The sequence below is a fragment of the Vidua macroura genome, chromosome 4 (genome assembly GCF_024509145.1).
Source record: "Vidua macroura isolate BioBank_ID:100142 chromosome 4, ASM2450914v1, whole genome shotgun sequence".
Classification (NCBI taxonomy): Eukaryota; Metazoa; Chordata; class Aves; order Passeriformes; family Viduidae; genus Vidua; species Vidua macroura.
The window spans coordinates 49308364-49330465 of NC_071574.1; the positions used below are offsets into that span (position 1 = coordinate 49308364).

The following is a 22102-nucleotide window of genomic DNA, read 5'->3' on the forward strand; positions in this document are numbered from 1 at the left end:
CTGCTAATGAGGGCTCCACCACAATCATAAATACTTACTTAAGAGGGAATCTAGATTATTGAGTTGAAATATATGGAATAGTATTTGTTCATTTTGTTCATTTTCCCTTGAAGGTTCCTACCCTGCTCTGCCCATTGTTGTTAGCTCTTGTTAAATGCTGGCCCTGATATTGACAGGTTATGAGGTTTTTTTTCTTCATGTGCATCTGTTCAAATATCAAATTTAGAATCTTATAAATAGCACTAAGCTCATCCCTGTTGAAGCAAGAGGATATTTTAGGTCTTCTCCAACATGTAAATTCAACAGACTGGAGTTTTCACCAAATATCTTAAAATGTAAGTAACCTTAACTCCAAATTCTTCTGGGAAATAAATTTATCTTTTCTGAACTCTGTTATACAGAGTTAACCATAGCTGGTTAAGCCATTATTTCATTCTGTATAGTGACAGCAAAGAACATTAAATACTTACTGGAATCGAACTATTGAGGTAGAGCTGCCAACTAAAGATGGATATTTAAAAGGTAAAAATTATTTGGAAAACCTGCACAATTGATCAGCAGTTATGAAAATAACATAAGAACAATTTCTGCCTTGAACTCTAGGTAAATAAGGAAATAGGTCTGCAAAGTTTAGACTGATAATGGGGAAAAAGAAATTCTAACATGTGGCATTTTAAGATCCCTGATGAAATAGTAATTTTTATCACTTTTATCTTGCAGAGAGATTTGCAAAGATCTTTCCCATAAGCAGAGAGTGCTTGATAAATATTGAGATAACTCTAAGAATAACTGCAAGGTCCAAAGCATATTTTGCCAATGGCATTTGAAAAGTTCGAAATGAGGACAAAAGTGAAAAAAAAGGGGAAATGTTAGGAGAGATGAATATCTCACATGAAAATCTATGTAATTTGGATATGGCTATGGTTATCAGTCAGGTTATGTAACTGCTCTGTGAGTTTTAAGGGTTTAACTACCTAAGTGCTAGCCAAGTGGTGAAATACATGCAGTAGGAAGGAAAGATATATTTTAGCATACCTTTTCACCAAGGAATCATCCACTCATCGATCCAATTCAATCACAGAGTATGCTGTCCTTTACCATTCATGTTGCTGGCCAGTGAGAATGTTTCTCTGCTACCACTGATGTGCCAGCTGTGTCCTTGAACAGAAACAACAGATTTTGTGAACAAATCTGGAATTTTTTTCTATTGCTTCATAAGAATCATCTATAATATTGCAAAACATAAATAGCTGTAAGTACTAATTGTTTTTGAAATCCAAAGTACTTCCTAAAGCCTTAGTTTTTAAACATTGAGATATGGTCACAATTTTTTTTTATTGAAAGTAGGAAAATGAACTAATGAAATGTTTAAAAAACATTTTGTAGATATATATCTTCCTTCAAAATTGCATTATTTTTGGTAACGGTATCAAGAAAGGAAATCTGGTATACCACTTTTAAGTTAATATATTGTAATTTCCAGAAAAAGCAGATTAATTCCTCTTGTTACAGCTAAGGGAAGTAAATGGTCTTTTTTTTTGTAATTTCCAAATTATCATGAGCTTCTACAGAAAGATTCTCTTGAGTTTAAGGCTTTATGGTTTGCTATTTTAATTTACGCTTAGGGCAGTTCAAAATATAGATTTTGGCTTGTTGTAAAGGCTATTTATTGATATTTGCAATCATTTTTCCAATCAGTATGTCAAGTTTTGAGCAGTTTCACATCGACTTTTACCAGTCTAATTATACCATAGAGGACCAGGAAGAAGGCTGCAACAGCTATGGCTCAGACAAAAACCTCTGTGAAAGCAGAAAGTAAGTGTGGGTGTTGCTTCAGCTTCCCTCTTCAACAGATGGTGGGTCTGGGGCTGGCTTTGGGGTTTGCAGGAGCAGGGAAGAAGTTCAAGACATCATCTAGACTTTCAGAAAGGGAGAATGCTTATAAGTGATTGTTTCTTTTTAAAGGATTTGATTTTGTGCTACTTCTATCAGTATAGGTGTTACAGGTTGTTTACCTGCCAGGAGTAACTGAGCTTCATGTTATTAATGTGAAATTTAGGGTGTGTATTGCAGGAAATTCTGAGATTCAAGGAAAAAATCTAAATGTGTGGCTCTTTCACTGGCAATATGGACATAGCTGAGGAATGTCGCCAGGCTGCTGGGCAAAAAAGCCAGGAGTGCCCGAATGTGGAAGTGGGTGTGGTGGGCTGCAGGGTTCTGGCAGGCTGGCAAGGAGCCCTGCCCGCTTGCAGAGGGAGCTGCAAAGGCACGGTCAGCAGCTCAGCTCTCATTTCCCACAGTGAAGGTTGTACCCAGAAAAAATCCATGTTCTCCAAACTGAAAATACGTGAAAAGTAGGTGGAACGTGGTGAGCAGCTCCAAGACGTTTCTCACTGTAGTTATGAGTTTGGCTGTGCTTTGCTTCTTGTCCTAGGAGCCAGGCAGAAAAGCAACCTGCAGCTGGGGCTTTTGTCCCATCAGACATGCTTCTGTCCTCTCAGAGCTACTCGGGTCAGATTTTGCAGCCAGCGTACAGTCCCGACACTCCTCAGCTTGGTTATGTTGATGGATTTGATGAGGAACCTCCTTTGCTAGAAGGTAAAACTGTGAAAAATACGTTCACTCTCTTGTGAAAATCAAAAAAAGTTTAATAAATAATAATATTGCCTCAATAGGAGGCAAGAACCATAGAGCAAAGGTTATTACGGCCAGGTGCATCTGGGCACTCAGCCAAGAGCACACGGTTACCTTTGGGGATACCCTTTAAATACCTTTGCCCTTACATCAGCTGTTGTATATTCATAGACTCTTATGCATAATAAACTTTTTCTTCAAACTAGTTTACATGTTCTAAGAATTGTTTAGCATATATCCTCTTTGGATTTGCCTTTTTAGAACATGTGATTCTTTGGATGTGCTTTTAGTCATTTTTTATCATAATCTTTAGTTTTGGCTCTGCTCACACTGTCTTCACATGGTGAGTGCTGATAGTTGGCCTGTCTGTAGCAGGTGTTTTCTTCATATGTTCATTGCATGTTATCTCATCTAAGCAGGTATTTTAACACATCTATACTTATATATCAGCTATTTCACTACTATGTCTAAGCTTAATTAACAACAGAAATAAAAACTTTATAACAAAGTTGCTTTAACATTACACATATAAAATCCATTTAAATATTTGCAAAAAGCCAATATTATAATATGTATCTATAACAAAACTAATCCCACAGACAACATGCAGGATTCCTGGGGGTGCCTCTGACTTTTCTCTGCCAGCTAGTGGAAGTCACTAGAGAAACTGCAGCAGAGCTGGCAAGCCTTGCAGTGTGAGCTTCAGCCAAAGCTCCTGGCTGCCAAAGCTGCATTTTCTCCTTCAAATTCGCCATGGATTCATCCAGCCTTGTGGCCTAGAGCAGATATACTGTACCACCGCTAGATAGCAGCAGAACAATAGTTTTGCATTCATGTTTCCAAAATTGTTTCCACTCTTGCGTTTTTCCTCCGTACATATTGGAAAATCTATAGCTAATGAAGATGGATAATCATCTTTTTTTTGTGTATCTAGTAATAGATTTAGTAGTCTGCAGATGCTAAGTTGCTTGTTTCAGTGGGAAAGGAATTGAGAAAGCTGCTTTCAGTTTCAATTAGTTGATCATTTAACTATATGAGCTATGTCGTTCTTCATGATTATTGACCATTCTAATACTAGTGGCTGATTTTGTTGCTAGCAAAATACTCATGCTATATTAGAAAAAAAAAAAAAAAGGAGAATTTGTCTGTAATTGTTTCAGCATAATATAAAATGAGCATATTCAGCCTGCTAGTTTGGCATACTGGAAGGCAGCTGGAGTTTTTACTACTCAAAAGGGACTACTACTGCCTTAAAGCTAGCAAGATCATTCTGTTTCATGTAGATAACTGCTAGATCTCTACCTCTAAGACCTCCAACCATTTATCTCCCTGTGTGGTTCACCCTGGGAAAAGGATGTTGTAATACAACTGCTTGTGATCTGCAAGACTTCAGAGATATTCCTATCTGTGTAGCACATAAATCTGAGCAAAACCACACATTTTAATGCAGAATAGCTTTATATATACAATGTTTTGACTGAGCTCAAGATGATGGAGAGGTGGAACAAGGTAAAGACTCAGCTTTCCCAATAGATCTAACACATTGTCAGTCTCAGCCATTCTGCCAGCAAATCTGAACCTTACTTTGCCCTTACTGGAGAATCTCAGGGAAGATGATTACTCGTGCAAGCTGAAATGTTTCTCCAGAAGATACAAGTTAATGGCAGGATTCCCATCACCTTTAATGGGACAGAATTTTGTTATTTTTCAAGGGGTCCCACTAATTACTTTTTAAATGCAAACATCCCCCATCCCCAAAAAAACAAACAAACAAATAAATAAATAAACAAACAAAAAACCAAACAAAAAAAACCCCAAGCTTATAAAGCACTGTATAAAGTAGTATAAACTCGCCTTGAAGGAACAAATGTCATTTTTAAGTGCTTTTGGCTGTTCAGGTTTAAGACAGAGTTCTTGTCAGAAATTCCAGAATTAAAGCTTATATCTTTGTCCTCAGTGTTGCAGAGTATCTTAAATTCTGCAGTTATTGTTAATTAATTGTTTTTCAACATCTATGTTAGTGTGGCATTAGATATGTGGGTTTTAAATATAGGAAAACCAAATATAAACTCAAAAATGCTGAGTCCATTTTTTGCTTCACTGACTAAAATTCGATTTAATACATTAATATTCCAATTTAGAATGAAAGCTGATTCTCAAATATACTGAATATATAGCAGGGACATTATGTTCCTACTACAGAATATGTCATCCTACAATATTAGTTTCACTGAAGCATTTGTTTGTAGTTTTGAGGTATCTAATGGATTTTTGTAAAAGTGTTGCTTTCTTGTGAGCAATTAACAAAATCCTGAAATTTCTTGTTGCAGAACTTGGGATCAATTTTGAGCATATATGGCAGAAAACATTAACCGTTCTAAATCCAATGAAGCCTGCAGATGGCAGCATTATGAATGAGACAGACCTCACCGGACCTTTGGTTTTCTGTTTGGCCCTTGGAGCAACATTGCTGATGGTAGGATGTTGTAGAAATCTTCAGGGATTTCTTTTCTAACAAGCTCATGCCTAGGTGATAATGAGTGTGAAGCTGCAGAAGATGTAGTACCAGCATAAAAAGAGTCGTTTGCTGCCGGCTGTTCTGGGATTATGTGTTAAAAATTCTTCCTACTTTGAAAGCACCTGCATAAAATTTAAATGTAATGTAAAGGTGATACAGGTAAAGTGATGTATTACTTCCAGTGGAAAGAAGAGACCACACCATTTTTAGGGTGGGATTTAATATGAACAAAAGTCAGATCTGTGCCAGATATAATCTGGAGAGGCTCTGAACAGGTTTTAAAGGAGGGAATAAAAAGGAATACCAGGCCAGCTCAGTTTTTCTAACACTCTTGCTACTTTTTTTGAATTATCTTCTTTCAGTGTTATTTTAGAGAGTGTAGAGACAGTTAGACTAAAAAAAAATCTTTATACAACTAGAATAATTAGAGAAAAAAAAATGGAAACTGTCTTTTTCCACCCACCCTCTTAAATTTGCAGTATCTCCCTATAAATTTTGCTAGTACTTTCTTATTTTATATTCTTTGTTCTGTATTGTCTGCTTAACAAAATATAGTAGCCTGTATTTGACCTCCTTCTTCTTTATGAATATAGCTTTCCTACAGGAGGAAAGTTTAACAGGGTTGTACAGAACTCCAAATTCATCTAGATATGCCTGGCAACAGGGGCTCTCCAGTGTGGCTGAAGTACAGCTCTGGCTGCCAGCAGCAATTCATCAGACAGCGTAAGGTGGGGCCATTCCAGGAAGGGCTTTACTGCCCTGCAACTGAGGTGATAGGAAAGGGGCTCTAATTCTCCATTTCCTCTGTGATAAATAGTGCTGAATCAGGAGATTCTTGAAAGTTCTTACTCAATTTGTAATGTCAGTGCAGTACCTTGAATGTGCAAACTGCTATATAAATGGCAAGTAGTATTATTATTTATGTTCCTATAAAAATAAAAATCTTTTAAAAGGGTGGAAGGGGCAGGAGGAAAGGGAATAAAAGGAAAAGAAGGTGGGAAGCTAGAGAAGACAGGCTATTTTCCACCTGGAGAAATAAATGTATGAGGGTAGTAAAAAGAGAAAGTTGAATTAATTATAATCAAGAAAATGAAAGGAAAGCTAAAAGAAAGAATGGAAAAATGTTTCCTGTTGACTTTTCTCTCTGAATAGCCAACAGTTTTAATGAATGTTAAACTATTATTATTGAAAAAAATTACTTTAATTATCATACTTTTACTGAGCTATTACGCATTTTAGGTGTCATTAGAAAACCAAGTATTTTCAATGCTCCAGTTTTAGAGCAGCAGAACACCTGTGACACAATCCAATGTTTTTGTTCCATAACTTCCTAGCAGTAAACCTTTGGGTTTATCTTAGAAATTCAGGCTACCATTTTATCTCAGATGTATTTGAATACTAACGTGTCTCTTCAGCTGTGTAAACTATGATATCCTTCTCTACTTAAATAAGTATCTTCTGATAGCACTAGGAACATGATTTGGTTGAGAGCTTGTTTCTAAAAATAATGTATACATTTTCTTTAGCTTTGGCTTCTTAACTATGGAAAATTATGCAAAGATATTCTTCAAAGGGTAGCAGTCATTTCAGAGAAAACGAGGAAAGGGCTGCTAGCCTGGCAGCAGATTTGTTCTTCCTCAGGTTAGTGTAAAACACGGCAGCTCCATTGTAGATAGAGGAAAAAATGGCAGCCCAAAATTTAGCAGAAGCCCAAGTCTCAGCTGCTTTGCATTTTACGCTGTCATTTGTATGAAATCAGACTTCCCCATCCACTTCAGCCAAAGGTAGTAGTACCCACTCCAGACAGATGCAAGCAAGAACACAAAGTCTGACTTTCTGCTAACTTTGCTCCTTCTGCAGGACAAATTTAGCTCATTCATCAAAGCCTGTCAGACTAATCAAGCCTGATTCTAGTTTTGCTTACATCACTGTGAACTGGGAGTATTCCCGTGTATGTGAGTCAGTATATTTACATATGTTAAATAAGAATAAAATCGGAACCAACATGTTCAGCTGCCTTTTTTTTTCCTTCTCTCACATCCTTGCCCCACGAATCCAACATTTCACCAACTGGAGATCTCAGCTAGCTGCTGGTGCTAGTGCTCCCTTCATCTCTGGCTCAGGAATTTTTAAATCTTAAACTAAGCTAATAAATAAATAGTGCTGTGTAGAACAGTTATATACACTGAAACAAACAGTCTAAAATATAGCTTGTAGTTGATGCATCTGTTTAAAATGAGAACTTTATTTAGTTGGTATATAGCAAAGGCTGCCTCAAACCATTGCGAATGTTAAACTTACTGACTTAATGACTGAAATTCTAGTTGATAACCATCTGAGCTAGTATTCCTCTCCCACACTGTCTATAGCTACCGTTAGTTTTATTTGTACAAGCAATTTTTCCTGATTATTTTATACCACTAGTATGCAAATGCCAGCAAAAAAAAAGTCTGTACCTAAGTAGGAAGTTTTCTTATGCTGTGATTTCAGGAATAGATTATTCTTAATGGTTGAAGACAGTAATGGGGAAAAGGCCAGGATGCTGGAAGGATATAGGCAGCCTGGCTGTACCTGACTTAACCTTGAGGACTGGGAGCAGAGGAGAGCTCAACAGTGAGCCAGGTCAGTGTGCAGACAGGATAATGGTGCTGATGTAAAGTCAGGTCTTATTAACTCAGATTGCCTTTCACGTTCATGCACTGCTCTCCAACGAGAGCTGGTGAGCTGCCACCAACCTGCAGCATCAGGACTTTCAAGCTGTGTCATCACTAGGCCTTCTCCATACTGTTTCGTTATGTCTGTCCAGCTCTAATACTGCTGGCATCCAGTGATCAATTTCCACATGCATGGAATACAGGAAGAGAGGGCAAAGAAGGATCTTCAAAGTTGATTTCCCCCAGATTTCATTAAAATGTATGGATAAGTAAAATCAGATGTTTTCTAAATCCTCCTTAGCCATCATGGGAGATAAAATAGCAAGTATCACAAAACATGATAAAAGCTTCAACAATGTTTCCACCTAATCCATCACATCAGAATCCAACCATAAGCCACAGCATTATTAGGAAACTGAGACCATCTATTAGTATTGAGTCTTATGTGGTTTATCATATGCGATATATACAGATAAAATATACAGTGTGTGCAACTTATAGATTGTGTATATGTGTGTGTATGAACAAACACACTTGTGTTTTATGTATGTACATATACCTTACTACATGTCAGGAAGGTGATGCATAGTGGCTCTTCATTTGAGAAGTTTACTCCATGGTGTTGAGTTAATGGTTAAGTTCCAGGTCTGAACTTTCTCCTTCACAGGTGCATTCTATCATTAGGATACAAAGTTCTAAGAAAAAAAACAGATTTCTGATTTATGAATGTTTTTCTGATGTACAGATGTGAAAATGACAGTTTTGCATAGCCAACTTTCAGCATTTAATTTGTAAGAACCTTGAAGAGAGACAAAAACATATTTAACATTATTTTGTGACGGTTTATTTTGGGGAGTGAACAATGCCCTTATGCCTGGAGGGATCCTTCAAAATTATGGCAGGAGATGAAGGAACTGGTGGTGCTGTGGCCACAGTTGCCTGTTTTACTAGCTTTGTGTATAAATTAAAAAAATCAAGCTCCAGGCTGCCAGGCTGGTACCTTTCATAGGCAATAAATTCAAACAAAGAATAAAACCTAGAAGGAAAAAAAATCTGGGATTTTTTTCATTTGTTAGAACAAAAAAAAGAATATAAGCTGACATTTACTACTGAGTTTTATGTTGAAATGAACATGTTGTATTGGTCTAAGCACAGAAATGTATCTTTTTCATGGTAGTCAAGGGAAAAGACAGTCACATTTATCCTGGAAACCACCATAGCTTAAGCAAAATTTTCCCAATTTTTTGCAGACCTGCTTATAGCTGAAGTTTTGTAATAAAATGTGAAGCATATCAGGTAACCTGGGTCATCATATTAAGTAGGACACTTTTTCACAGCCCCATATACACTTATTGAAAAGATGTTTCCTGAGTCTAAACTGATTTTTAATGACTAAAATGTGCTTTCCATAATTTCATCTTTTTTTGCTAGTTAAACTTTCCTAAGTCTCCCAAGCAATTCCAGTTATGTTCAGAGCCCAATGAAAGTAAGACTGAGGATCAGCCTTGTAACTTTAAGTTAGCAACAAGCACATTTTGTCAATTGCACCTTGGAATTATTTTATGCAAAAGTCACCAGAAGTATCATCTGTGGTTCACCTGAACTAATGCAGGTGAAGCAGAGAGAGATTGTCAACAACAACAAGTAAGAAATTTCAACCTAAATCTGTCTTCTGCTTGCACTTAGTGATCACTGCTCACTTCTGTCACCTCATGCTTCCTCATATTTATTCCAGGCAGGAAAAGTTCATTTTGGCTACGTGTATGGGATGAGTGCCATCGGGTGCCTTGCCATGCATGCCCTGCTGAACCTGATGAGTGTCTCAGGAGTCTCGCACGGCTGCGTTGCAAGTGTCCTGGGCTACTGCCTGCTGCCCATGGTCATCCTGTCCTCTTCTGCAGTTGTCTTCTCACTGCAGTAAGTACCACTCTATGGCAACAAGAATCCTGAGAAGGACAGAAAGTCAGATGGCTGGTGTTGTGCAAAACATTTTATAAACAGTCACATAGTAAATTTTGGCTTCTAAAAGTGTAACACCATTTTGGTTGTACACATAGGTAGAAACAGACAAAACTGGACTGTGTTTGAGAGGGCCGGTGTACATTAATTGTGATATGAGTCTTTAATTCCACTGCTTTCCACTTGGACTGAGAGGGCTTTTGATTTTTGCAGCAACCTCAGTTGTGATTTCTGTTTTGCAGAGCCAACAGTGGCCAAACTCAGGTATCAATTTTAAAAGCAATTGCTGAACTTTGGGTTTATATAGGTGGTTCTCTTGCTTCTTTTTTGTTCATAGCATCAGGCCTCCTATGTTTATGTTTCCTTTCCTACTGACTTCTGTGGGACAGAATGAAATAGCCAAGTTACCCTTAATGACGTGGAGAATTCGGACAAGTGTTTAAGATATAGTAGACTTGTATATTCTGAGGTATAGTTGTGGCACAATTGCAAACCTGAAAATAACTGAATACTTTGAAAAACCAAATGTGTAGTGGTATATGTATCTGCACACATGTGGGGGGTTGTTCAGTCATATTCTCTGAATAGGAAACTTCTTGGCAAGCCTCTCATTCCTCCTCGTTCAGTAAGCCCTTTGAGACACAGTGTTTATCTCCCTGTTCACACACAGCAAATACAAGCAAGTTCCAGATCTTGCCTGAAGGCCTTAAGCAGTGCTTTTACCTATTGTTAGCATGTTATTAATGATGGTTTCCCTCTTTTTTGTTCTCTCATATTTTTAACTCTCCAATCTGTAACATACAGAACCTAGAAGCTGATGAATGAGAAAATGCCCCATTTGTTTTCTTTGGAAAAGCATCATTTTTACATATATATATATATAAAGGAAATTATATGGTGGAATGAAGTTTTGGCAAAATTCTTGTTGCATGTTTCTGTGGAGCTATGATGGCTTAATCTGACCATATTCCATTTATTAAAGTGTTTCTGAGCTGTCCTTGGTAAGATGGATGATGACACTAAAGAAGCTGTTTATTCTCTGTTCTCTTACACTTCCCATATTTTCTTGATTAACCTGTTTAATAATCCAGCCTAATAAAATGTGCAGATACATAATCGTAAGACAGATGGGGTGAATTCCAAACCAGCTGTTACAACTGTGCAGGGTACTGTTTTCTGTACATGGAATCCCCAGGCAGGCACTACATGTTTGCAAAATGCTGTGAATTTACAGAAAGCACATCTTTTGAAAATCTATAAATACTAAAATGTGATAACCTTGGCAAAATTGAACTGGTATTTCTAAAATGAATTGCTACCATTAAGTACCTATTGACAGGGTTCTGCAGTCCTTTCTCATTTGGTATATGAAACTGCTTGAACACATCCAGTACTAAGGTTAATTATTGCAAACATGCTATTAAAATTAAGTGACAACTTTAAAATTCAACATACAAATGTTTTTTTACAAATATGCATTATTTATAATTAAAAAAAATATTTAAATGGTAAAAGAAAGAGCAATACATTTATAGTTTTAAAAAATATTTATAAAAAACATTAGTCCTATTTCAAAGTTCAAAGAAATAATCTGAATTTTTTTCACCAAAAGTATACATAAGATAATGCACTCATCTATGGCAAAGATACATAGCAATCGAATCATTTTCAATTTTCATGATTAGCTATTTCTCTCTAAATAAATAAAGAAAAATATGGAACATTTGGGGTACTGAATAGTACCAAGGAGAACACCAGTTCTCTTACTCAAATTTGCATGGAACTAGATTTGTTTGTGCCCATCTGTGCTGTTTTCATGTGCGAGCCCAAGTTTATTAGGCCATCTTTCTGGGAGAAACATCAGTAGACTTTTTTCCTGCAGAAAGCAACAACAATTCTTTAATATCAAATACCCAGACAAGGTGGTAAAGCTACTTCCTTAACTAAACAGTGAAGGAAATTAATGTAAGCATGAAAAAAGAAATTCTTACACCCAACTGATGCAAAGGACCCATTTGGGGACAGCATCTGCAGGATCTGAGAAAAAGAGATGTGGAAAGAGTCCACTTATATGTGTCCTTCCATCTCAGTCTCACACCAGTACAGCCCCAGTCCTCTTGGTCACTGTAAGCATGACTTATGCTTTTTGCCCTTCTCCCATCTAGAGGATTTGACCCTCATGGACATGTCAGACAGAAAGCGCTCTGCCAAACCATTCTTTTTAGCAGTAACACATTGGTAGATCAAGGACTGAATTTGGAAGTACACAGAGGTACCTCTTGATTCTTATATAATTTTTCTGCCACCTTTCCATTCTGCTCTCTGCCAGTCCTGGAACAAACCATGAGAGGCCATTGGATTTCAGTGCAGCCACAATTTAGAGTAGCCACAGCTCTAAATTGTGCCACGTTGTGACAAAGAGTCATTATGTTAGCTGAAAATTGTCATTGTATGTTCCTATTGCATCCCATCCCTCTGCCAGCATGGGTACCTGCTCAAAGAGCCATCCATACCAGCTCTGAATTTCTGGCTCACTGTTTAGGTGAGCAACTTATCATCTCCTTGGAGGAAAGAACTTGCTTTGCAAAGCCCAGTGGAATTTCCCTAAATGCCACTATATTGGTTTAAAAAACACTTCAACTGAGGATATTAAATCACATGGTCTTTAATGTTTTATTTTTAACTTGTTGAAGTTGCAATGAGGTGCTGAGTCACCGTGAAATCAATTCTTTCCTTCTTCCCTCAAAGGCCCAAGAGCTGGCAACACCAAGTACCTTATTGGCCTGGTGACTGGATTGCTAAGAAATCAACTATTTTATGTGATGTGAATGCATTAAGTAAACTAAGTCAATTACATAAGGACAGCTTTATTCATCTCTAATAATTATATTAGTGGAGATAATTTCTGATAAAAGGACCCACCTGAGTATGTATACACACTCTGTTTTTCCCTTGTGCTTCTGTTATGCTGATGGTTTTGAAGAGTGGGGTGCCAGAAAGGCCTTTAGGAAGTGGCAGAGGTTTATTCTTTTTCAAAGTCCTTGAGACTGACACAGCAAAAGTGTGTAAAGTAGCTATCTCATTATGTGCTTCAGCAGTGTATTATGCACATGATCTCATGCATTTTACAGAAGTAGGCTGCAAATAGAGTGCAAATAAAGCATATGTGAAACATTATTTATTAGCAAGATTTTGTTCCCACAGGGTTTAATAGTGAGCCCTCTGTAATCTGCAGGAGTATTTCAGTGGGCTTTTAACCATAGTCCCATAATCACCAGTTCTCCAGGCCTCCGTGCTCCTGAAAGGGGGCACAGTGTAACTTCAAATGGGCGCAGCTGTCACCAAGAGGTAGGGTAGAAAGTTACAGTCCTTTCAGTGTGCAGAGAAGAATGCCAAGATAAGCAAAATAGTTTTCCTTGGTGGTTCTTTTCCCACTCCTTTTTTGCTGCTCAGTGTGCTCCCTTTTTTAAAAGGCCAGTCAAGCTTTTTTCTGGGAGACCTTTCTGCCCATCCGGCTGGTGTGAGTCTTTCAGAGCCTCTCCTGAGTGTCTAAGGCACCCTTAAAACATGTTCTCTGTGTTTACAAAAATGCATCCCCTCCAGATCATCAGGCTTTCTGATAGAAGAGTAGGTCTATAGGGTCATTTTAGAACCTAACAATTTCTGTAAGATTATTTTGACTGAAATAAAAACTTGGCTAAGTGTAATATTAAATTTTAGCAGCTGCATCTGCTGGAGGCCTAGAAGATTTATTTGTAAATGTAGAGTCCTATTAGCAGTACTTCTGATGAAGCTTTTATCCATGCTGAACATACTACTTTTCTGTTTGTGGTTACAATTTTAATTTGCTCTCATGCTTGACATTCATTATGTCAGTCAGTTCTTGTTTCCTCCATTGGGTGTTACCTATCAATGACATGCCACTAGACGTGAACTTGAGTTTGGTAAGATTTGATGGTACATTTAGTAATATGTGGACTCTGTCATGTTTCTTTCGTGGTTTTTTTTTTTTTTTTTTTTCTCCTAGGGGGACCCCAGGAACTGTCTTAGCTCTGTTTATTATTGGATGGTGCAGTTTGTCAGCCTCCAAAATTTTTACGTCTGCATTGGCTATGGAAGGACAGCAGCTCCTGATTGCATACCCATGTGCTTTACTTTATGGACTTTTTGCACTTCTAACAGTGTTCTGAGATGAATTTTCTGGTAGTCTTCTCACAGTCTGTTTATGATTGTTGGAGGGGAAAGGTTTATTTACTTATTTTCAGATTGCCTAGAGCTGTGTTAAGTTCCATTAACAAAATTAGATTCTATAACTTACTGTTTTTTTCCTAATGGCTGATAATGAAATAAAAAATCAAGCTAACAGGTAGGTGGCCTTAAAATAATGGTGTTTTGACAGTCTTACAGCTTAAAGAAAAGAAATTGTATCGAGAAGGTAGTAAAAGTGCAAAATAAAGATATAAATTATAATTAAAATAAAAATCCTGTTCTGAGTATTTATAATATAATACATATGCTAGAGAGTAACTAGAATGCAATTATGTAAATATTTAATGGACATAGTAAATCAAGCAAAAATACATATTTATTTTTTTAAAAAAACGAGACTGCCATTTTATATAATTGCTAATTAATTTCTAGGATTTATATGTTCGGGTTTGGGTTTTTTTTGTGACAAAAGACAGAAGACAACAGAGTGACCCTGTTTTGTGACATTGAAGAATTGGCCAGGAGCAAGCTGATACAACAGAGAGAACTTAGGAATTTTGTCTTGCTTTTTCTTTTTTATTTTTAAGAGGTGCTGGTGTCCAAAACACCATTGTACTGTTTTTAATGCACAGTAACTTTCTATTTGAAAATTTTCACTAAACCACTGCCTGCTGTAACTGCAGGAAAGCACCAAACAAAGTGAAGGTAACCCCTAAAAATGTCTCCTGAAAGAACTGTATTTGAACAGGCAAAATACAAATTTCCATAATTTTTTCTGCCCCTCAAAAATCTATTTGCTGTTTTTAGTTTTAGGGGAGCCAAACATTTGTATGTTTGCAATGGCAATAAAGTAGAGAATGCACAAGATGATAATTTAAAATATAGTATTAGAAACACCGAGCCATCAAGAGAAATAGCAAATGGGTGCAGTCACAACATGAAAAAAGTCTAAGTATGAAGTAGAAGAGAAAATGAAGGTAGGTGTAGAAAGAGCTAGGAAAAGTAAATAGATTAAATAAATGGAAATATGAGGGAAATAAATGGTAGCAGATTATTTCTTCAGTGTCTTATGGTGCCTTTCTTCTTGATGCATATTCTTATGATCTTGATTATCCTCAAAAGATTGTTTTGAACTCTTTGTTGAATTGTTTACAAAATATTTTCTTCCTAGACAGCGGGCCAGTGATTCTGGGACAGAGGGTCTTGATGCTGCAGGCACTTAGTCAGAAGCTTAGTATGGCAAAGCTGTTCAAGAATACACAAAAGTAACTGTATTCCTAATCCTTTTCAGGTCAGAGGTGTATTAGATGATCAGTTTGTCCTAAAGCTAATGACTCTCTTTCTGAATTGCAAGAACCCTTGGTAAAAATATTTCTCATTGCTGTTATATTTGGGTGTTGGGTTTTGGGTTGGTTTTTTTTTTTTTTTGTTTTTTTTTTTTTTGTGTTTTTTTTTTGTTTGTTTGTTTGTTTGTTTGTTTTGTTGTTTTTTTTTTTTTTTCAAGAACTCGTATGCAAGCCATTCTGGAATTCATTTTACTGAATTCCAGCAGAACTAGTTCAGACTAGAGATCATGAGAAGTAAACAAAAGGTAATGTATACTTAGCTAATTCCTTAAAAAATCACAACTCATTTATGGAAAAAATGCTGCACTGGTCCATTTCTTTACTGCAAGGCTATGAAAACAGGAACAGAGAGGCCAAATTGGAGGCATGACCCTGGAGCAAACTGTGGCTCCAACTAGGCAGGATCTAGTTGCATATAAGTGAGAATTGTATGAATTTGGAAGATCAGCAATTGTAAACATGACAAATTTGGCCCTGCTGTATCAGGGAGTAAATTTGACACTAATAAGGCACAGATAAACATGTCAGGTGACTGCAGGGTATGGATATAAAAATCAGGCACTTTGATTTACCATGCATTAATGGCACTCTCATGTCTGAAAAGGGGACAGGTTCATATGGCTGCACTAGTTGCAGAGTTCAGAAAAGATGGTTTAGAAACATTTAGATCTGTTTTTGTCCTACACTTCCTATTATCATTCTTACTGTCTGAAACAAGTATAAAATGGCTCTATTCTGCAGCACTTTATGTTCATTCTCATGCTGATCTGCATTATATGAATGGCAGGGGAAGCAGTGAATTGAGCCATCAATTTGTCTTTTGAGGCCATAGACAAGTCAAATTACTTATGGGGAAAATGAACACCTTGAAATTTTGCCACAACATTTACAAAGCAAATGGTAGTCTAATTATAGTTTTATGTTTATTTTCTTAGAATTTGTAACTTCTTCCTTTTCTTCACTGAGACACATCTTCATAATTTTGAATGCTAAGATCCTAATTCCAGTCTTCATAATTTTGAATGCTAAAATCTTAATTCCAGTAACTTCCCTTGCTTTACTGTTTTTCTGTGCTAATTTCCTTTTACCTTTTTCCCAAGGGATTGGTTAGTGGTACATGCCGGTGCTGTGCTCCCAGTATGGTGTCCTTCAGGAGTCTCTGTGCTGACTGAGAGGGTTTAATTGTCTTAGATGTCCTTCTACTTCTTTGGAATAAAATTCCTCATTATTACCCAGCTCTCCTTTCTGAAGGTCAGCATAGCCATGGTGATGCTTTTGACCATGTTATTCTTGTGTGTACTTCCTAAATCTAAAAATATTATGGTCACTAGCACAAATTGTTGGTTCATCAAAAATAAATGTTATTTTGATTTAAGATCAGTTTAAACATGTATATTTGGTAATAAGCTCTTGTTCTGACTCTCTGGACAGGCTTTCCCAACACCATCTAGCTTTCTTGTATTTTCTCTTGCTTGGGCCCTCATATTTAACTCACTCATATCTTTCCATAAAAGTTTAAATACAAAGTTGGCAAACTGTAGCTTTCAACTTGCAAAAAAGAGGATTATAAAATAGTAATGGGTCACGTACTGATTTTTAATTCAAGCTTCCCAACCCAAAGAGTTAAAAAAAAATTAATGAGACTTCCAAATAAGCTTCAGAACATAAAGGGAAAAATAATTATGGTTTTGGAGAGTGAAGTTTTCTAATCTGTCCTTGGTTTCTTGTTCTTCATAGCATGCACATGAAATGTTCTTAATGTGCATTCACACATAAAAATGGGCATTTACAAAGGTCCTTTCTTTAAATTCAAAGGGTGATATAAGTGTGGGACACAGGCAGAATGGCAGAGGTGTAGTAGAAAAAGTGTTTGCCTGCCTTCCACTGCACTTCTTGTGTGCCAGGCATATTCAAGGTCACCCTCAGATAAAAGCATGCAGCATTCTGCTGTAATGTAAACATTTTGCTTTTCTATTGCAGCTAAATGCAGGGGGTATGAAAGTGACCATATTCTGAGTGAGAGGAAACTATAGTGTGTGGCTGACTATGCAAGGGCAATAGAATGTTTTTATATCTGACTAGCAGCTGCTGACAAAATGTCAGGTTGCATCTGGAGACCTCCTCTCCCTGGCCACTTCTGTAGTACCAAAGTTCCACTCTTTATCAAAAATCATCTTGTCACATGTCATCTCTAATAGGTTATAATATGACCTTGAATGGTTTAACTGTTGGTAAGCTGAATTGAGGGCAGAAAGCTGCTGACACATTGAATTGGGCACACACTGTGGTTCTTGGTGAAAAAGCTCCATTAGCAAAGGGTAATATTTTTCCAGGTTTTTAAGCTCAGAAGCCACAGAGGGCTTATATACAAAACTGTGACCTCATTTCATGACTGTGTTGTTTATGTCATTTGAGAATGAGAAAAGAGAGCTCTGTGTCTTGACTTAGACCTCTCTTGCCACCACTTTATTTCAGTGCCTTGCTAAACAACCATCTTCACGTATTGGCATTTTCTGTTCAGTGAATGATCTTAAGTGAATTTTACAGTAAGGCTGAATTACTTATCTTTATTCCTATCAATAATTGGTATAAATGAAGTAAGAATTCAGGAAATTGTGCCTGTTTTAAATTTCCTTTCTCTCCCTTATTGTCAAGAGCATATTTAGTGGTCAGACCTTTGTGGGCTTCTTCATGCCTGGCAGATAAGAATATATGATGTACATAAGAATATATGATATCCATATACATATGTAAAAATAGAGATATACATGCATGATAGGGTGCAAGACACTGGAGCTGCAACAAGTTCTGAACAGTAGATTGCCACTTTTCAGAGCATAATATCAACCATCTGTTGAACCCAGCCTGGGAGATGATGTATATCCTTCCAAAGAAACAGCAATTGCAGCATTTGATAAGCCCTGTGGGGAATCACTGCACATAATGACAAAGCTCATGGTGACACAATGCATTTACTGGTTAATGTATTTAATGAAAGATAAGAAAAGGCTACTGGATCAGCACGTAATGGGTTACTGCAGCATGATGGCTACAAAAGTCAACTGTGTAATAATGTCAGCCTGCCTAGATCATTGTAATAAGAAATTGATCTCTACCTATGTTGGTATTACTCATGGATATGTTTCTTTCCAAAATCTACTCTCTATCAAAACTTCACTGATTCATGTTCAGTTAGCCTCTTGCCTGTTTATTCTAAGCAAGCTGCAAGAGTGCTTTGAGCAATACCAATTCTGTAGCTGTAGGCCATGACTTGTCTTCTTAAACAATCTCATTGCTTCAATGTTCCTGATGGTGCATTCTGAGGAGAGGTCAAAGCAAACACAAGGGCTGTGTTTTAGTTGTTTGCCAAGTGCTTTTGAAAGAATAACATCTGCAACAATGACAATACATTTGCTGTGGTTACCAAGCACATTTATTAGACTTATGGTTGCATCATTAGTTTAAATCTGCCCAGTGACCTTGGTGCTGCATCACTGAACTAGATGGACGATGCAATTCACAGTGATCTACGTATAGTTGCATAATAAAGACCTCGGCCAACACGTACCCTCTGCTCTGGCAGCATTTTAGTTAAAATTGCAGAAAAAAAGAATCATTACTGTTCTTTTGCCATGAAATTTAGTGAAGTGACAATGAGTGAGAAGAGGTTACAAAACACCAAACACTCATAGTTGTAAATATCATAGACCACATGGGAAGCCATCACTTTGCAGAGAACAAGGGGTGGATCTTTAAAAGCACAAAGTTTGGTCAGTCCCATCAAAAGTCACTGAGATCTGAGCTCAAGTGTCTACTTTGGTGGTTTTCCTGACAGCCTCCTGACAAGCACTCCTGAGCAAAGTGCAAAAATCCACCAGGCAGTGCCCCAGAAGGCTGGTGACCCATGTAAAATTCTTGGTAGACACAGCTGTAGCAATCAAGCATAAGAAGCTCTCTCAATGTGTGGCTGCAGAATGTAATTTCTGGATACAACTTTATTCCTTTGGTTATTTTCTAGTTTATTTAATCTTCATCTCTGGATATTGAGTGGCCATAGTTCGTCTAGCTCAAGCACTGGCAGCTTCTCATCTCATCTCTAAATGTATAATATGGAGTTTTACTGGGCTCTGGCTTTGCTCTTCAGCCTAGTAAATTGCTGGTTGTTCTAAATTCTGACCCTTAGCACCTTTTCTCACTTCATTTCTTAGCCAAAACACTTCTTTCAGATATTTTATTTCCTGGTTTCTGGTTCCAAGTTCATGGTTTTAGTCGTAGTCTTACCATTTAACAGTCTGCACCTTTGTATTTCTTTGATTCTCCATCTACCTTCTAGAAAATACACACAGAGGAAGAAAGAGTGCTAATGAATAATTTGAAAATATTTTGGAAGTAAAATCCTATCAGCACTTGGCCATCGTTAGTCCTTATTGTCTACACCTGACTGTGGAATTAACTGTGCAGTTGGGATATGTTATCTAATCAGTAGTGTTGAGAGAAACCTCTAATATGCTTTTTGAGTAAACACAGTAATTTTAATGCAAATACCTTGTTGACACCTGAAATATGATCAGGGCCTTAGAGTTGATATACAACTGCATATCTTGATGAAAAGATTCCAGAAACGAATACCCTAACTTTTAAAGAGGAATAAAGTGAGCACTAGATTTTATCTCTCCATGTAGAACAATAAGATAGACATGCATTACTGTTCCATCACTCTTCTGAACTGCAAACTGAGTGGAGGAAGAGCACTGTTGATGCACTGCAGAATGTGAAACAGTTTAGGCAGTTATTCCTGGTGAAAAGTAGTAATGACACTTGGCTCTCCAGAAGAAGTAGGCGTGATAATGTGATCCGCTTTAAAGTGCACTTGTGCATTTTGCTTGGTGAGTCAATTTGCTGGAGGAAGATGATACTAAGTGACACTAATAACCACAAAAAGGATGAGTGCAGCATAAATTTGCTTATATTTCAGACATTGTGCACATGGTGCATAGAGATCTGCAGAGTGTTGCAGAGTAGCAGCACTGTGATGTAGCTCACCTGCATAATGAGTACTGCTGAATAACTGTTGGCACTGCGTAGGAAACTCTTTGACTGAGATATGAGCATACCTAATGCTTCCTGTCTTATAAAAAGGACCACTTCTCAAAAGAGAAGATCACTCTGGAGACATGAATTTCTGAGGGCAGACATTGAGGTGATATGTTTAATGGAGCACTTTGCAGTTTGCTTCACCACTATTCCTGCCTATATACTTACATTCTCTCTTTCCAGCACACCAGTCTGATTAATTGCTTGGGTCCTGCTGCAAAGGAGGAAGCTCAGATCAGTTGCTAAGGTCAGTTGCTAAGAATACCCTAAAGTGCAGAAAGAAGCTCCACAGAAATGTTCACCAGACCCACAACCATTGTTCAGTGAATAATGTAGAGATGTTTTTGCTAAAATAAATCATGCCTCTCTCTGTGCTGCTCATGGCCAGAAGGTATATGTATGGCTGTTCAGTTCCTAGGCTATGGCTAGGGCTTATTGAAGAGCTATGGTCCTTACATGACCACAACTTTTACAGGTCTTCATCTGGTTCCACCAGATGAAACATTATGTGTGTTGCATTTTCAAGCAGAATGAAAGACAATTTTCCTATTTCAGACTAATTAAAACTGAACTTTCTAACTGTTATAGCAGCTGAATAATCATAGATTCATGAAAAAAATCAGTGCAGGAAAGAGCACCAAGAGGACATTTAGTCCATCCTCTGTCTCAAAGAAGGGTTGACATGGTTTCTGACACCATGATGGTCACATGGTGACTTTCCTTTAAAACGTCAACCTTTCTCTCAGTAGACCTTTCAAATCCCTATACTGAAGACCTGCACCATCTTTTAGTGGTAGGTGGCATATACAGGACAGTGTAAGGTTGTTTTTTCTGTGTGTGTGTGTATATGCATATATGTGAATGTACTGTCAGGGGTGTTGAAAGCAGGTATGCTGACAACAGACAGTTGGTTATCTGGTTTTGAGTCGTTAAGTTACAACAGAGACCATGAAGCAAATCAAACCACTAGAGGATCCCCACAGAGTCTAGTTCCAGTTTTCACATCCTTACTGATGATTGCTGGAATCTCAAAGGCCATACCAGGGAAGGAGTCACTCTATACATGCCTGTTTTCTCATGTTTTTTGCTTAAAAATGTACTCCTGACTTTTATCAGAAAAGGGATACAGAGGTGGATAGGGCTTTGGTAAGACTATTATGCAGTGCCTAATGGCTAGTTGTGAATGATACCTAGGCAAAGTACAAACAGAGAATAGTGCCTATTTCCCAGAGCAGCTTATGCTGGTGAAATATGACTACTGTGGCAGCATACAATTGCATTAAAAATATCATTGCATTAAAGCCCTACAAAGCCTTCCCTCTGTATAGCCTGACTACTGCACCTCAGAAGGCACTTTGCTCTGTAATCACTGCAGTATGGTACTAATGAGCTTGTTGGGCCTTGTGTGCTTTACTGCACAGTTTGCATTCTTTGTGTACTTGGGCACTTGAATGTATTCTAGCTGTGCCAGTGGTATTTGCATTCTGATTGCTTAACAAAACAATGCTGCACATTTAAGGAAAATCACAATGCAAATACAATGCGTGGCAACAGCAATAATATCCTTTGTGCCTACAAATCCCTATGTACGCAACATCATGTGTTCAGATTTGAATGAACTGGGCAATGTGAAGCTACAGCACTAGTTGTTACATAAATTGTTTACATATGTTTACCAAAAATTTTCA

The 22102-nt window shown here is 37.4% G+C and overlaps 1 protein-coding gene across 2 annotated transcripts; it reads left to right on the plus strand.

Annotated features, from left to right (window-relative positions):
* The first annotated feature begins 268 nt into the window (after nt 1–268).
* YIPF7 (Yip1 domain family member 7) lies at nt 269–14194 on the plus strand. Of its 2 annotated transcripts, none has more exons than XM_053976014.1 (6): nt 269–335; nt 1739–1815; nt 2435–2598; nt 4965–5110; nt 9542–9723; nt 13793–14194. In XM_053976014.1, exons 3-6 carry the CDS (start codon nt 2484–2486, stop codon nt 13953–13955), a joined length of 606 nt encoding a protein of 201 aa, XP_053831989.1. In that variant the 5' UTR covers nt 269–335; nt 1739–1815; nt 2435–2483; the 3' UTR covers nt 13956–14194. The 2 variants fall into 2 exon arrangements, with proteins under 2 accessions (XP_053831989.1, XP_053831988.1); XM_053976013.1 differs by having other exon boundaries at nt 274–335; nt 1699–1815.
* The last annotated feature ends 7908 nt before the right edge of the window (nt 14195–22102 follow it).